The sequence below is a fragment of the Sander lucioperca genome, chromosome 8, assembly GCF_008315115.2.
Source record: "Sander lucioperca isolate FBNREF2018 chromosome 8, SLUC_FBN_1.2, whole genome shotgun sequence".
NCBI classification, from domain to species: Eukaryota; Metazoa; Chordata; class Actinopteri; order Perciformes; family Percidae; genus Sander; species Sander lucioperca.
This window is the reverse complement of record NC_050180.1, coordinates 38,090,226-38,104,468: the sequence shown is the minus strand read 5'-3', so window position 1 is coordinate 38,104,468 and position 14,243 is coordinate 38,090,226. Positions and strand designations below refer to the sequence as shown.

The 14,243-nt window shown below is 41.6% G+C and overlaps 1 protein-coding gene across 1 annotated transcript in view; it reads left to right on the top strand.

The window, feature by feature from the left end:
* Positions 1–335: 335 nt before the first annotated feature.
* The window catches only part of adcy5 (adenylate cyclase 5), a 100,754-nt gene continuing 86,846 nt past the window's right edge, over positions 336–14,243 (top strand). Inside the window, exon 1 of the mRNA XM_031323334.2 lies at positions 336–2,412. Coding sequence (XP_031179194.1) covers positions 1,477–2,412 — 936 coding nt within the window. The 5' untranslated portion in view covers positions 336–1,476. The remainder of the gene's footprint in view (positions 2,413–14,243) is intronic.

Genomic DNA, 14,243 nt, shown 5'->3' with positions numbered 1-14,243 from the left:
TATACTTTTTAAATATATGAATTTACAATAGTATAAAACAGATAAATACATTGAATCTTCACATTTAAAAATCCAGTGCATGAGATAGACAAAGAGAGATAGCTAGAGAGAGAGAGAGAGAGAGAGAGAGAGAGAGAGAGAGAGAGAGAGAGAGAGAGAGAGAGAGGGAGAGAGAGAGGGAGAGAGGGGAGAATATCCAGCTGTGAGTACAGGCCCGCCCATTCATCGATAGCGGCCGGGGGTCGCACACAGCCGATTTTGATTGACTGGCCTATCGTCCAATGAAAGCGCGTCAAAGCGTGACTCACCCTCGTTCTTTTCCAATGGAAGCATGGTGGAGAGGCGGCCCGCAGGAAGCACACTTGGTTGAATGGCCATTAAAGCAGCAATCAGCGGTAAATGTGTTATGATGCCACGCTCCAAACACACACCGAAACGAATGTCCGAGGCTACGGGAGCACACTTTGGCACCGGGTAAACACTTTGTGAAATGCTGCCGCTGCACGACTGCGAAATCGCTCTGTGCGGAGTCTGGCTGCAAATCTAATCAGGAGTCTCTCTCTGGGGATTTGAACATTGATGGACAGCTGCTGGGACATTGATTCGGGGCAGAGGTTGACGATCAATTGAGCGTGCGGTAACACAGGCTATAGCCTACCATGGACCAAGTAGCTGTTTTCTGTGGCTGCCAGAGGAGGAGGAGGAGGAGGAGGAGCGGCTGAGTTTTCTCCTCAGCGCAAGTGTGGGAAGATCGTGATGATGCTTTTTGGCCAAACGTGAGGCTCCCACCGCCGTCCAGGCTGCAGTGTTTGGTCAGTGCTGTTGCATCAAGACTTGATGGGACCAAATAAAAGCGGTCAACATGGGATTCACCTTTTCAATTCCCTTCACCTCCGTCTTTTCTGGACACGAACCGTTTATACTAGAGGAACATGTCAGTAGATATAACGGATTCACAGCGTAATTGATGGTGTTGCGCTATGATCTCTAGAGACTATAGTTGTGTAATGGTTTGTATTTCATCTACAGCGCGCGCTGCCGTGCAACCTCTCCATGGATGGTAGTTAATTGGCCCCAATGATGTAGACCCCAATCCACCTGGGTCTAATGTTCCATCCTCTCGTGGCGAAACTGGCTCCCCTGTGATTTCTGTGCATGTTCAATTGTTTTTATTCCCAGAGCTTTTCACCACTTCTGGTAATTGCTTTGGGTGAACTCATTTTGTTTTTTTTAAAGACTTTTTTAGAATGAATGTGTTCCTCTAAAAGTGAGGGAATTAACCGGTGACAGTTTAAAGCGCAAAAGCTGCTTCAACAGTGACCAACTATGGAAAAACCAACTTATGACCGACATTTAATGCGCCTTATCTTTGGGACTTAATTGTTTCCTGACATAATTTCTCAGTGGGAAACAAAACGTTTCCCACAGTGCTTATTTGTAGAGGCACATTTCTGTTTTTGCCTCCTGTTCTCCACTATGTCAAGATCAAACAGTGTCAGCCCACCCGGAGTCGGTGCCCCCGGGTTGAGGGGAGGGACCGAGCACAAATCAGCTTGGGGAGAGTCTGAGTCCGTGGCCAACGGGTGCCCATACTCGGCCAGATCTCCGCGCAAGAAGCTCACCCGGACCAACAGTCGGTGGAGAGAAGAGGATGATCTGGACCAGCGGCAGCCCGGGCGAGCCACAACGACCGTCAGCAGGGTCAGCTTCAGGTCCAGGTCGGCTTGGCAGGACCATGGCGAGGAGAGCCGAGACAAAAACCGTGCGTCCCCTAAACGTCCAGACGGCGAGGTGAGACCCAAGTCTGTGGAGCTAGGTCTGGAGGAGCGGAGAGGCAAGCCGAGGACCGAGGAGGAGGAGGTCATGCCCGAAGTGAACTTTTCTTTAGTGGCGTGCTGCATCAGCGTCATGCACATTTTCAAATCCAAGAAATTCCACTCGGATAAGTTGGAGCGTCTCTACCAGCGCTACTTTTTCCGTCTCAACCAGAGCAGTCTAACTATGCTCATGGCAGTGCTGGTGCTGGTCTTCACGGTCATGCTGGGCTTCCACTGCTCCAGTGGATCAGCCAGGCCGAGCATAACTTATGTAGTGGTATTTTCCGTGGCCATCTTCCTAACACTCGTTCTTATGGTGGTCTGCAACAGGAACGGCTTTCACCAGGACCACATGTGGATTGTGTGCTATGTGGTCATCCTGCTGGTGCTGGTGATTCAGGTGGTCGGAGTGCTGCTCGTGCAGCCCAGAAGTGCCTCAGAGGGGATCTGGTGGACCGTGTTCTTCATCCATGTCATCTACACTCTGCTGCCCGTCAGGATGCGCGCCGCAGTCATCACTGGAGTTATCCTTTCCGCAATCCACGTGGCTGTTTCTTGGATGTTGAACGGCATGGACAGCGTTCTGTGGAAACAGGTATGTTTGCTTATAAAGTTTTATGTCGATCTGCACAAAGACACACGCAATAGCACTGTGCGCAATTACGCACAGCAGAACATGGGCATTTTCCTTTTTAAGCTTCTTGCTGCTGAACTTGTTTTCTCTCTCTGTCAAATAGGATCACAAGCAGCTATGCCAAGTATGTTAATAATTGGCCTGTACTGTATTAGCGGATCTACAGTATTGGGCAGTGCAGTGTTAAAAGTGCAATTTCACAGCAGTGGCATGCACAGACCCTCCAAGAGGCAAGAGAGAAAACGATCAATTCTTCTTAAGGTCCCTTTTTGTAAATAACTGGATTGACAAATTGCACTTGTGATTGGTAGATAGGATATAGCTGCTAGTTGTCATGGAAACTTTATCAGCTGGTTTGTTGCTCCTCAGACCTGCAGACAACTATATCACAAGTGAAAATATTAGGCACATGAATCAGAAAGAAATGTGATTAAAGGTGAAGATAATTACAGAGGCTGTGGCTTTCTTATATTGGACTGTGGCTCGGAGTCATTTGTAGATTACAAATGAGAAGAAATATTACGGATGGTCTGAAGTTTGTCCTTCACCATCAAACTTCAGGATACTGTCACCATCTTCTATTACATGTCTTTAAATTAATTCTATGACATGTAATTCTGCACACAATCTCAGTGTGTGTGTCACAATGCATCACACCACACGTCTCAGTAGTTCAATAGGGATGAATACTAGTCTAATTGTTACACAGTGGTTTCCTGTCAGGATGGATTGTGTGACTATATTATAGAATTCCTGTCCCACACTCTTCCACGTAATGACCTTTTTGAGAGCACATTAGAAGGCAGAGGATGTTTATCTGACATGTATGGTTATATGCTTCATCTGTTGTCTTTAAGCAACAGCTTAGATATGCAGCTAATATAAATCCTTCTCTCAACCTCCTAATGGTGGCCTTAAAGCACTTTTCTAACCACAGATATTAATCATATTTACGACTTCTTTTATTATAAAGCAAAGGGCAAACCGCTTGTTAAATTTTGGAATTAGGTGTTTGCCCTTTGCATTGAAAAGACTTTCAGACTATGGCCAAAAGTATGCGGAGACGCCTGTCCATGTATTTTGTTGTACTTCTGTGCTGGGACTGTTTTCATGGTTTGGGCTAGGCCCTTTTGTTCCACCAAAGGAGAATCTTAATGCTATAGTATACAATGACATTTCAGACAATAGCGTACCTTCATCTACACATGTATGTGGCCACAGCTTGAGGAAGGCCCTTTCCTGTTTCAACATAGCAATGCCCCTTGTCCTACTGCACAGAGTTTAGAAAAGAAGAACTAATTTATCTGTATGTAAAGACAAAGTTGTTAACAAATGAAATGTTCTCGTCGGAGATGCTGGTCTGGCATAAATACACCCTGAGTGCCACAAGTGAGATGCTCCCATTCACACTAGAGTGGCAACGGATCCTCTCCATAAGCAATGATGGAGCCAAAATGCAATGCAGCCGCTTAGGGAGGACATTGGGAGTGATTCTCTTTCGTCTGAATAATGCCCATGATTTTGTAATGAGATGTTCAATAATCACATATGGATGTAACGTTGCGGTCTCGCTATACTTTTTTTATCAAATGCTTCAATTGTATAAATATTATGTAAGTCTACTTTTGAAGCCTTAAAGAAGCTCATACATATAGATATTTAAAAACAAACATGCTCCAGTAATTAGAAAAAGAGAGAATGATGTCCCACACTATAGTAGTGTATCCAACTTTAGGAAGAGAACATTAAGTTGCACACTGTTTAACAACGCAGTGAAAGTACATGAACAGTCTTATGACATGGCACAGTCACGACTACTTATTCAGTCATCATTAATGTGCAAAGAATGTGTTGAACACCGGAAAGGATGCAGAATCTAATGTTTGGTTATATAAGCAAAAATCAGGCTGATCGTTTAGTTTTTCTGTGTGAATGGCATGTGACCCTGTATCTATTTGTGTTTTCTGTGAAAGCCGCATTGTCATTTGATGTGTTGATGTGAATGTGTGGGAACGAGCTGCTGTATTTGTGTTTCTTTCCTCACCATTCTGTTGTTTTTAGCATATCTGTTCTCCCCTGTTTACATAGCACCCGGCTAGTCTCTTAGTTAGACCACTGATGTTTATGTGAGATTGTGTGTGCTACCAGTATATATGCTGAGTTTACCCAAGTCAACCTTGTAATGTTTTCTGATGCTGTATTTCATTTTAGCCTGAACATTTGTACCGGAAATCACAACTGTGCACAACTAGGATATTGTTTTCACTTTCAATTTCAACCTTCATACAGTTGTTAATTTAGTAATACATTGCACAACTGTTACAGGGACAACTCTACGTTAGTTAAACTTGTAAAAGTTGGCAGTACATTTTAAGATGAAGCATGAGTCTATTAATAACCTTTTTCATTGCCACTTTTCTCTCTGCCGTTGTGAGTAAAGTTTTCAGCTGCAGTATTCTTATTTTTGCTCAAATCCCTCAGAGATGACAATGTCCACAATACACTTTAGAGTCTCTTACTGGTTTAACTTGCCTAATCTTAACAAATTCATGAGACTCCGTGGAAATGCAAACACGAGTGGGTTAAAGGAACTCCTGAGTTTGTTTCCTGGGTTTAGTTAAAAAGCCCTGCTTCCATTCTTCTCTGCCCTGTATCCAAATTGTCCAAATTCACGGAGGAGGAGGTGTAAGCGGACCAGTCACAGTTGGCAGGATTCCAGTGGTACCACGGATTTCTGCTTGTCTAATTGAATTGCTCGTAATGTGTGGAAATTCAAAGTAGATGTCCTCATCATCTCTTCTTCCTTTACCCATCCCTCCAGGTCCTGACCTGCTTCTAACCATGCTTTTAATTTCCCTGTGAGACTCAGACCCTGTGGACAGGCTTTTAACCACTTACCTCCCCTGCAGGACAAGCTACATGTACTCTAGAGCGAAACGAGATAGAAGTGCCTCTCGGAAAAAGTGTCTAAATCAGAATCAACATTAGATTTCACATCGCTGGGTTAATTATTTCTTCCCTGTCCCCTAGACAGCGTGGAAATATATTGCTTAAACTGCGGTTTGCTTTCATAATTTAGACAATGTAAGCACCCAGAGGCTGAGGAGTGTGACAGAGGATGCTGCTGTTTTGGAAATCAAATTTTAACCAAACATGGATGCAGGGCAAGCCAGAGTACCTTTCAGAAACCACTGCTGACGCATTCCCCTGTGACTCTAGAAAACTGTGCTCAGTACTCTGTAACTTAGCAACAGATTCTATTTCACAAACACCATCCACCTCCTCGCAGTACTTCCCCAGGTGTGTGTGTGTGTGTGTGTGTGTGTGTGTGTGTGTGTGTGTGTGTGTGTGTGTGTGTGTGTGTGTGTGTGTGTGTGTGTGTGTGTGTGTGTGTGTGTGTGTGTGTGTGTGTGTGTGTGTGTGTGTGTGTGTGTGTGTCCCTCCAACCATGGACTGCCTGCACATCATTTTGTGTTCTGAGTCAAACTGAGAGACAAGACATCTTGTAGAACACTTCATCATTTCCCCTTTGCACTGTGTTGTTTTTCTGTTCACAAAGTGGATATGTGTACTGTGTTTTTATAAAATTAGAGATACCGTGCAAAAATACTTGAAAATACAGTAGTTTACAAGGATATGTGTACTGTGTGTTTTTATAAAATTAGAGATACTGTGCAAAAATACTTGAAGTTGTTGCTCTGATAATTTAGATAAAGATAGATGGAACTATTTCTTCTCTTTGTTACTGTTTATAATAACAATAACACTGTAGTGATGCAACCGGCACTCAGACTATCATCAAAACAAGCAGTGTAATATGGAAAGCCCATTAGTTCATAATTCACCTCCTTTTCGCTGTTTTTTGCTTAATATATTTTTATATCGCCAGCTGGCTCCATGCACCCGCACATAATGGCTGGCAGACGGCGTTCTTAAAAAAATCCTAACTCTTTAAACAAAACCTATGGTTTAGTGTTACATTGTTTGTAACCCAAGTGCTGTTTTGAATAAGCGTTAATTAGCGTGCAACTTGTGACGGAGCAAACTTTATCTGCTAATAAATACTGGGAGATGTGGTTGAAACCATTGGAAAACTAATGCTTTCACTTGAGTTGAGAATCTTTTTGTTAAACAACTTGCATGTGTAATAAAGAGAATATGTCCTCTTTTTTTGCCTGTTGCTGTAATAACGGGTAGATTCTTTGACAGTGAAATGTAAAACTGATGGATAGTTTCCACTTTGTTGTGTTCCCGCTGTGGCGAGCTGAGCAACACTTTGCTGTTGAGCTTCATTGCTTCATTCTGCTCATCTGACATTCATTAACTTTAATTATTTTGTTTGCTATGTAGGAATTTAGACTCATGGTGGATAATTTGCAGGGGGAATTAAAAGTTATTATGGTACACATCTTTAATATAGATTTATTCGACCAGTGAGGTAATTCCACTGAGAGCTTGTATTATAATAATGCGATTCTGCTTTTTGCTGACGAGCTCAGTTTTGTGATGATTTTTGTCGTTAGTGCTTGCTACAGTTTTATAGTATACTCCTAATAATACATATTAATGACCATTTTTTTACCAATTCATTATTAAGTCTGACAATTGCTTCTTCTTAGGTGTTTTCTGTTTGGTATAAAGTGTTTTTTGTGCCCTAAACAATAGGATGTGACTGATTAATCCAGAGGCTCTGCTAGCAGTGGCTAGGAGTAGTTAGCTTGGAGTTTATTATGTCTATTAAAGTGCTCATATAATGGTAATTTTCAGGTTCATAATTGTATTTAGAGGTTGTACCTAAATAGGTTTACATGGTTTAATTTTCAAAAAACACCATATTGTTGTTGTACTACACATTACTGCAGCTCCTCTTTTCACCCTGTGTGTTGAGCTCTCTGTTTTAGCTACAGAGTGAGGCATCTCACTTCTGTTCCATCTTTGTTGGGAGTCGCACATGCGCAGTAGCTAGGTAAGGACTACTAACCAGTCAGAAGCAGAGTATGAGGACGTCCCACGCTAGCAGCTAGGCGAGCATTATAATATTATGAACGTGCGTCACTTTGTAACACATGTTCATCACGGAAGTAAAGGCTGGACTATAATAGAGCTGTTTGGAGCAGTTTGTGAACAGTGTTTTCTGTTGGAGATGGTAAGTCCCTTTGGGGTGGAGTTTGGGCTCTTTCACTCTGTAAACCTATTACATGCACAAACAAGATATAAGGGGAGGGGGGGTCAGATGGCATATCAACATCAAATATAAAAATGTATACATCTCTGTAGTGCAGACTCTGTACTACACACTACACTAAATATTACATTTAAATAATAATAAATAATTAATAAATAACCAGCTTTTCAAAATAACAGTTGCAATGTGCAATTTTAAGCTCATTAAACTATTTTCAAAATAAGTGCTATAACAATTTTACTGGCATTGCTCCCATTATCCTCCGTGACACGCACTCTTCCACTTTGCCCGACAACTCTTCTCCAAAACTGCGCTGAGATAACAGAGCTCAGCCCATAGCTTCACACACTCCAGCAGATAGTATGCGTGAAATAAAAACAGGACAAGTCATTTCACTGTGTGTAACTACGCTAACTAACCGTGTGTTGTGAACCACGTGTAGTGATTAAAAAAAAACGGACAACAGCTGTGTCTCAAAGACCGGGCAGCAGCAGCCGGGACGTTGAGAATCCACGCGCGAGAGGTGATGGATAGTTGAAGTCACTTCGTCATGTATTGACTTCGTTGAAACAAGAGAAGAAAGCCTCACTGATGTGAAGAACAGGACAGAGAAACATGCCAACACTCCGGTAAGTCCACTCACCCCGTCTCTGCCCGGGCATGCCTCAGCTGCCGCACATTTGCGCAACGGTGAATTGGCGATTGTTCTCATGGACACACGCGCGATATCAACTGGCTAGTTATCCTCCAGATCTCTTTTTCTTTCTCTCATTTCGGCCGTGTGGCGCGCGCGCCCGCTCGCAGTGTGAAGCGCGTCCGCACTATTGTCAGAGATGCAGTTGACGGCCTTTTGTGCAGCGGATCTTTTTTTTTTTTTTTTGATGACCTAGTTAAGGCAGTAGAGTTCCCCAGCTTAGGTGGGCCGCCCGAGCTGCAAAGTGCTGCGGGAAACCCTGCTGTTGTAGTTTTAGATTCAATGTTGACAGGTTATATCATAAAGTTGTACTCTGCTGTTGGGGCTTCAGTTTGCTTCAAACAAAGTGCATGTCAAATCATCTGACACTTTAACCTAACAAGTGGGGAGGTAAGGTTCTAATGAATTTTGTAACTTTCAGAAACTGACAATCCGACTTTTTACACAGTGATCGGCCAGGTTTGCAGAAGTATGAAAGTAGGCCGGGTGTTTACTTCTCTCGTAGGCTGCGTTCAGACCAACTTTAGCCCTATGTGAAAAACGTCATTTATTTGAATGAGGCCAGTCCAGCGATGCAGTGGGGCCCCAATGCAGGGGGCTCTGTAAAAAAAACACAACACTCGCGATGTTCCTTTAAGCTATCCGCTCGTGCTCCAGGAAAGTTCGGTATATCCAGCAATCATGTAGCTAACGTTGGAAGCAGGAAAAGAGTCAAAGGCGGTAAACAAAGTAGTGCTACTTTGCACATTTTTATGGGTCTGAGGTGTATTTCACATTTTAGCTGCCAAAGCTCTTTAACGATATCTTTTGCATTTCTAATCCAAACAACGTCAAACTTGGCACGCACTTACTCGTGCCGATAGTAAGACACCTTTCAAGTTTGAAATCCATCGGACTAACGGTTCGAGAGATATGCGCATAACACACACACAGACAGACAGACAGACGTTCCTGCAATTTATAGATAGATGCATAAAGCTAAAAAAATTAAGATTGTTGAAATAATCAAGACAAGGGACTGTTCATCCTTTCTCTGAATGAACACAGGGACTATGCAGAAAATAGCAATTGTGCTACAACCTGGTACAATGCATCTCTCCTAGTTTTTATACAAGGTTAATGTTTAATTGTGCACTGTCCCTGTCTAAATAAAATTACATTACAACACAGAAGTAATGCTGGTTCTGTGATTTGATTTTTAATGTTACTATTCTGTAGCATGCACTACATGATTCTATTACTGGGGACTACATAAGAATTAATTCAGTCATTGCTGTTAATTTGTCATTTGTATAAATTTGTATGATATTTGTGCTGAAAGTCTAGTTGGGAAAACAAGCTGTTAGGTCACTGAAGTCTTCAAGTTCGTCATGTTTTGGTTAGTTAGGGAGTTGGTGCTGTGTAACACATGCCATATGCTAAACCTCCCTTGGAATCCACTGTAGCCTTTTTTTTTAAAATCATCTCTGTGGTGCTACTTCAGGTATTCTGTAAACTGTGATCCTCTGATCAGTCTTGTTTGTCCCTTCCTTTTCATGTTTGTTTCTCCCCTCGCAAATGGCACTGCTGCTAATTTTCTGTCTTGTTTCTCACATTTTCTTAATGTCGACATCACCAGGAGGCCATGGTCTGTATGTGTAATAAGGGGATCGCTCTTTGTGGATTTGGACCGATGTTGGAGTCACGGTTACATTTTATTCATAGAGCCCAAGATCACAAGTCAAAAATTTGCCTCAAGGGGCTTTACAATGTGTACAGCATCCGACTGTATAATAAAATTAAAGTATATACAATTTAGTCATGGCTAGTAATCAATCTATAATATTGTCAGACTGATTTTTTTTTTTTTGGGGGGTTGTGTGTAAGTTTTTCCTTATCCAAATCGAGGGTCTAAAGATGTACAGTAGGGTCTCATCCAGTATGCTGTACAGATTGTAAAGCCCCTTGAGGCAAATGTATTATTTGTTATATATATATATATATATATATATATATATATATATATATATATATATATATATATATATATATATATACATACACACACACACACACACACACACACACACACACACACACACACACACACACACACACACACACTGTGTGTGTGTGTATATATATACACACACACACACAGTGTGTGTGTGTGTATATAATGTATGTATGTGTCCATATTCATAGTGCTAGCCTGTCCATTGCATTCTATGTGGGTTGCATTGGTTCTTGTATTTTCTGTGCTGTGCATCTTTAGACACACACTAGTCATTTGTAGGCAGGCATGTTATGCTCCACTGAGAAAACGTCCCTTATAATTCAACAGAGCTACATTTGTGTATACAGCTTGGGTTCAGTAATCATGAAGTTCCCATTTGCATTCCTGTGCTAGATTATTGTTCTGCATGGTGATAACTCTGCAATTCTCAGAGTCAGTAAATGGAAAGAAAACCTGAGAGGCTTTGTGTCAACATCACAACACTTCAGATGTTGTTTTGCTTTCATATTAGTTTAGACTCCCTGTAGCATTGTTTAAATGTACTTTTATTATTATTTACAGTTTATTACTGTTGCTTGTTGTTGTCTTGTTGCTGTGCAACCAAATAGCTAAATATGTTTAGAACTATTTAACCAGGACAAGGACAGTTGTATTCAAAAGGATTGTGCCCTTTTCCTAGAAGAGTCATATGTAAGTGGGCACTACTGCCCCAGTGTTTGTATATGAGTGGTAGCAGAAATAGTAAGTGCACAGACCTGCCAGCCTGGGCAACCAGGACCTCTTTTTTTGCCATTTTTGTCCACTGCTTAAGTGACCTCACAAGGCAAGACTTCGGTCTAGATTAAAATGCTTGACCTGTAACATTTAGCTGGAGAGAAGCTTGTTGTAAGCACAGAGAAAGAGTGGGGGTTTAAAAATAGCAACGACTAAGTAATGTGTTTTAATGTATGATGTATTGTTTTTCTTGTGTGACTGTGTGTGTTGTGCCACATCCATTTTTATGAGGCGAGTCCCCCTTTCTGTCGGCCGCATAGGGGATGTTTTCCTCTCCCGTTCCCGCAGGCCTACCTCATAATCAATGAATCAGAGGCACTGGATGCACGGAGACAGCAAATCTCTGGAACAGGAATTAGATCCCATGAGGTTGAACCTCATGAATACAACTTGTATTCTGATGTGCATGTCTCCGGCCTCATGTTTAAGACCATTAGAGTCTATGATATCCAGGGAAACAGTTAGTTCCTGTTTCCTGGCCTGAAACTGTGTTGTTCACCTTCCACCTTGCCATATGCTTCCCAATATAACTAGAGAGGGGTGTTGGCCATTTGACGTGTTCAACACTCACATTTGTGGTTAGTTTGGGGATTATTTATGGCATGTCAGTGTCATAAAGTGCAGTTGTAAATACCATATGTGAAAGCTAAACCAATTATTGATATTGTAATGTGAAAGGGGTTGCTCTAGACAGTAAAATAAATGGACCAACAGATCCCGTTGCTCTGGACGGAGACCAGTGAAGGATATTAGAAGCACTTTTCCGGTGATGGCTAAGTGTTACTGTGCAGCCTCCAACTGAGCTTGACGACGTAGATGTGACGTGAGCAACCTGTCTGAAAATTGTAAGTCTTCTGGTAGCTGTGCCAAGAGAAATCTCAATCATTCACAATCTTGCAGAGACGGAGAGCGTAGGTATATTTAAGGAGATAACATAGGCACAGGCTAATTATTGATCACTAAAATGCTAGTTAACATTAGTAATTAAACTTAAACAGCTAATGTAAGTCGAAACTGCCTGCAAGCTTCTCCTGTACTATACAGTAACTCCTCTACTATGCGACAGTAAGTCGCGTGGTTATGACACAATCGTTAGCCTATTTCTACAAAAACGTCTGCTACGGAGCCATAACGTGAGATACAAGGTAATGGAGCCTTTTATACATTGTCGTGTTTCTTTAGAAATAAACAATGGACAAATAAAGTCTTTTAACCCATCAGATGTAAAGTTATTCGCTGTCAAAGTGACGTCAAAATGAATGGCAGTCAATGGAATGCTAACGATGGATGAGTGCTTGTTAGCATCAAAATGGTGCCATAGGAGGCACGTGTTGTGGAGAGAGGCTTACCCCCTTGGTTGCTCTGCAGTATTTGGCCTTACCCAGATGCACTTGCACCCTATGTTTGGGCCGCTGCTTAGTTACACAAACATAGATCCCTTAAAGCAAAATAGTTTTTTGGCCTCTTGTGGGCTGTACAGTAAGACGCTGTAAACACAACATTGGCATAAAATCACTTCATAAAGATGATATTGTCAATGTGTTAACAAATAGTTTACACAGCCAACATTTTAGGAAGCAATCTTATCATTCATTTGTGGTTGTGTTTGTGCTCACTCAATGAATGTAAGTCCAATATTCACTCTTCTTTTTTATCTCTGTTTTGGTCTCCACCAGCTCGAAATATCTGGCTCTTCTGCTAAATGCTCCACTGTGTAGTTACAAACTTTGCCAGTAGGCCCTTTTGGTGCTTGGCTTGCTTTACAGTCGGTTAATCAGAGCTTTATGCCTGCTCTGCTGGAAATGTGGCTGATGAGAGCAGAGAGAGTGAACTAAACCAAAAGAATGAGCTGAAAGCTGAAGCTAAAAGGTTTTGTCGAGCTGCAAAGTTGGTAATAATTGTCTTTGTGTTCGTCGCAACAACTTTTACATTTCAAACAGTCATTTGACCTATTTTTAAACATAAACCTATTGATTAATGCAATTACATGTGATATTTCATCCAAAATCTAACCCTTGGAAATCACACAGTCATCTAGTTTTGTTCTTAATGTAGCACGATGACCGTGGTCAACTTGAATTTTTGTCTCTTACAAGGGATTCTAATAGTTTTCATGGTGGGAAAAAGTTTGAAAATGACAATAGTGAAATTTCATATCTTTGCTGTCCATCTGCATACTCTACTACTACTCTAGTATTTCTCCTGCCCGTGTCCATGATAGCATGAAGCTTCCTTTGAACATATAGGGTGAATCTGTGGCTTCTCAACATGAACAAGCTAGATGTGCCTCTCTTCTGCACAACTCTGTGATTTAAAATAAGAGGACAGGTGACATTTTACAGATTCTTGTAGCATAAAAATAAAAATGACTCAGATTCTTGTAGTATAAAAATAAAAATGACTCAAAGTATATTCTAATAGCAAACCATTTTGTGACAGTTTGCAACTATGTCTCTTTTGAGATAGTGTTGGTAAAAGAGCCCTGATCTGACTGAACCATGTATGCAGTACACAAAGTGTGCTTGCATGCGCAGTTACATAGCGCGCCTCACAGGCTGCCTTTGTCAAGGTGGCACGAAGAGTCCATTGAGCCCATTATGTGCCATTATGCTAATTGTGGAAAGTAATGCCATTATCATCAGTAATGAATGCAAATCCATTGTCCTGTCTTCAGGTCATTGATGGGTAGAGGGAGAAAATAGGGTGTTTTTCTGTTCACTAGCACATTTACAGTGACTCACCATTGAAATGATAGTGTGAGAAATGGTCCTTGATATGATAATTATAGAACTGATCATGCAGCTTATTCAAGGATCTGTACTGTGACATTTTTATGTATGCAAGCATTTCTTTTGGTTTAATCTTACTGATGTTCTGAAAGACAAATGGTTCCGTTTCCTGGACCTACATAGCAGACTGATTTGGTCTACTTGGCATCAAATCTCACTGTAGCTCCCACAGACCCCTTCCTAGTTTTATAGAGGCACCATTGTCAGAGAGACATAAAAGCAGCATGCTCTGGAGGGAGAGTGCATGACAGAGGATGGATATGGGGCAGCATGCCCATTGCCAATTACCCCTCCTGCATGGGGAGCAGAACCATTTTGGGGCACAAACGTCCCATGTAAAGAGTAGACATGTGA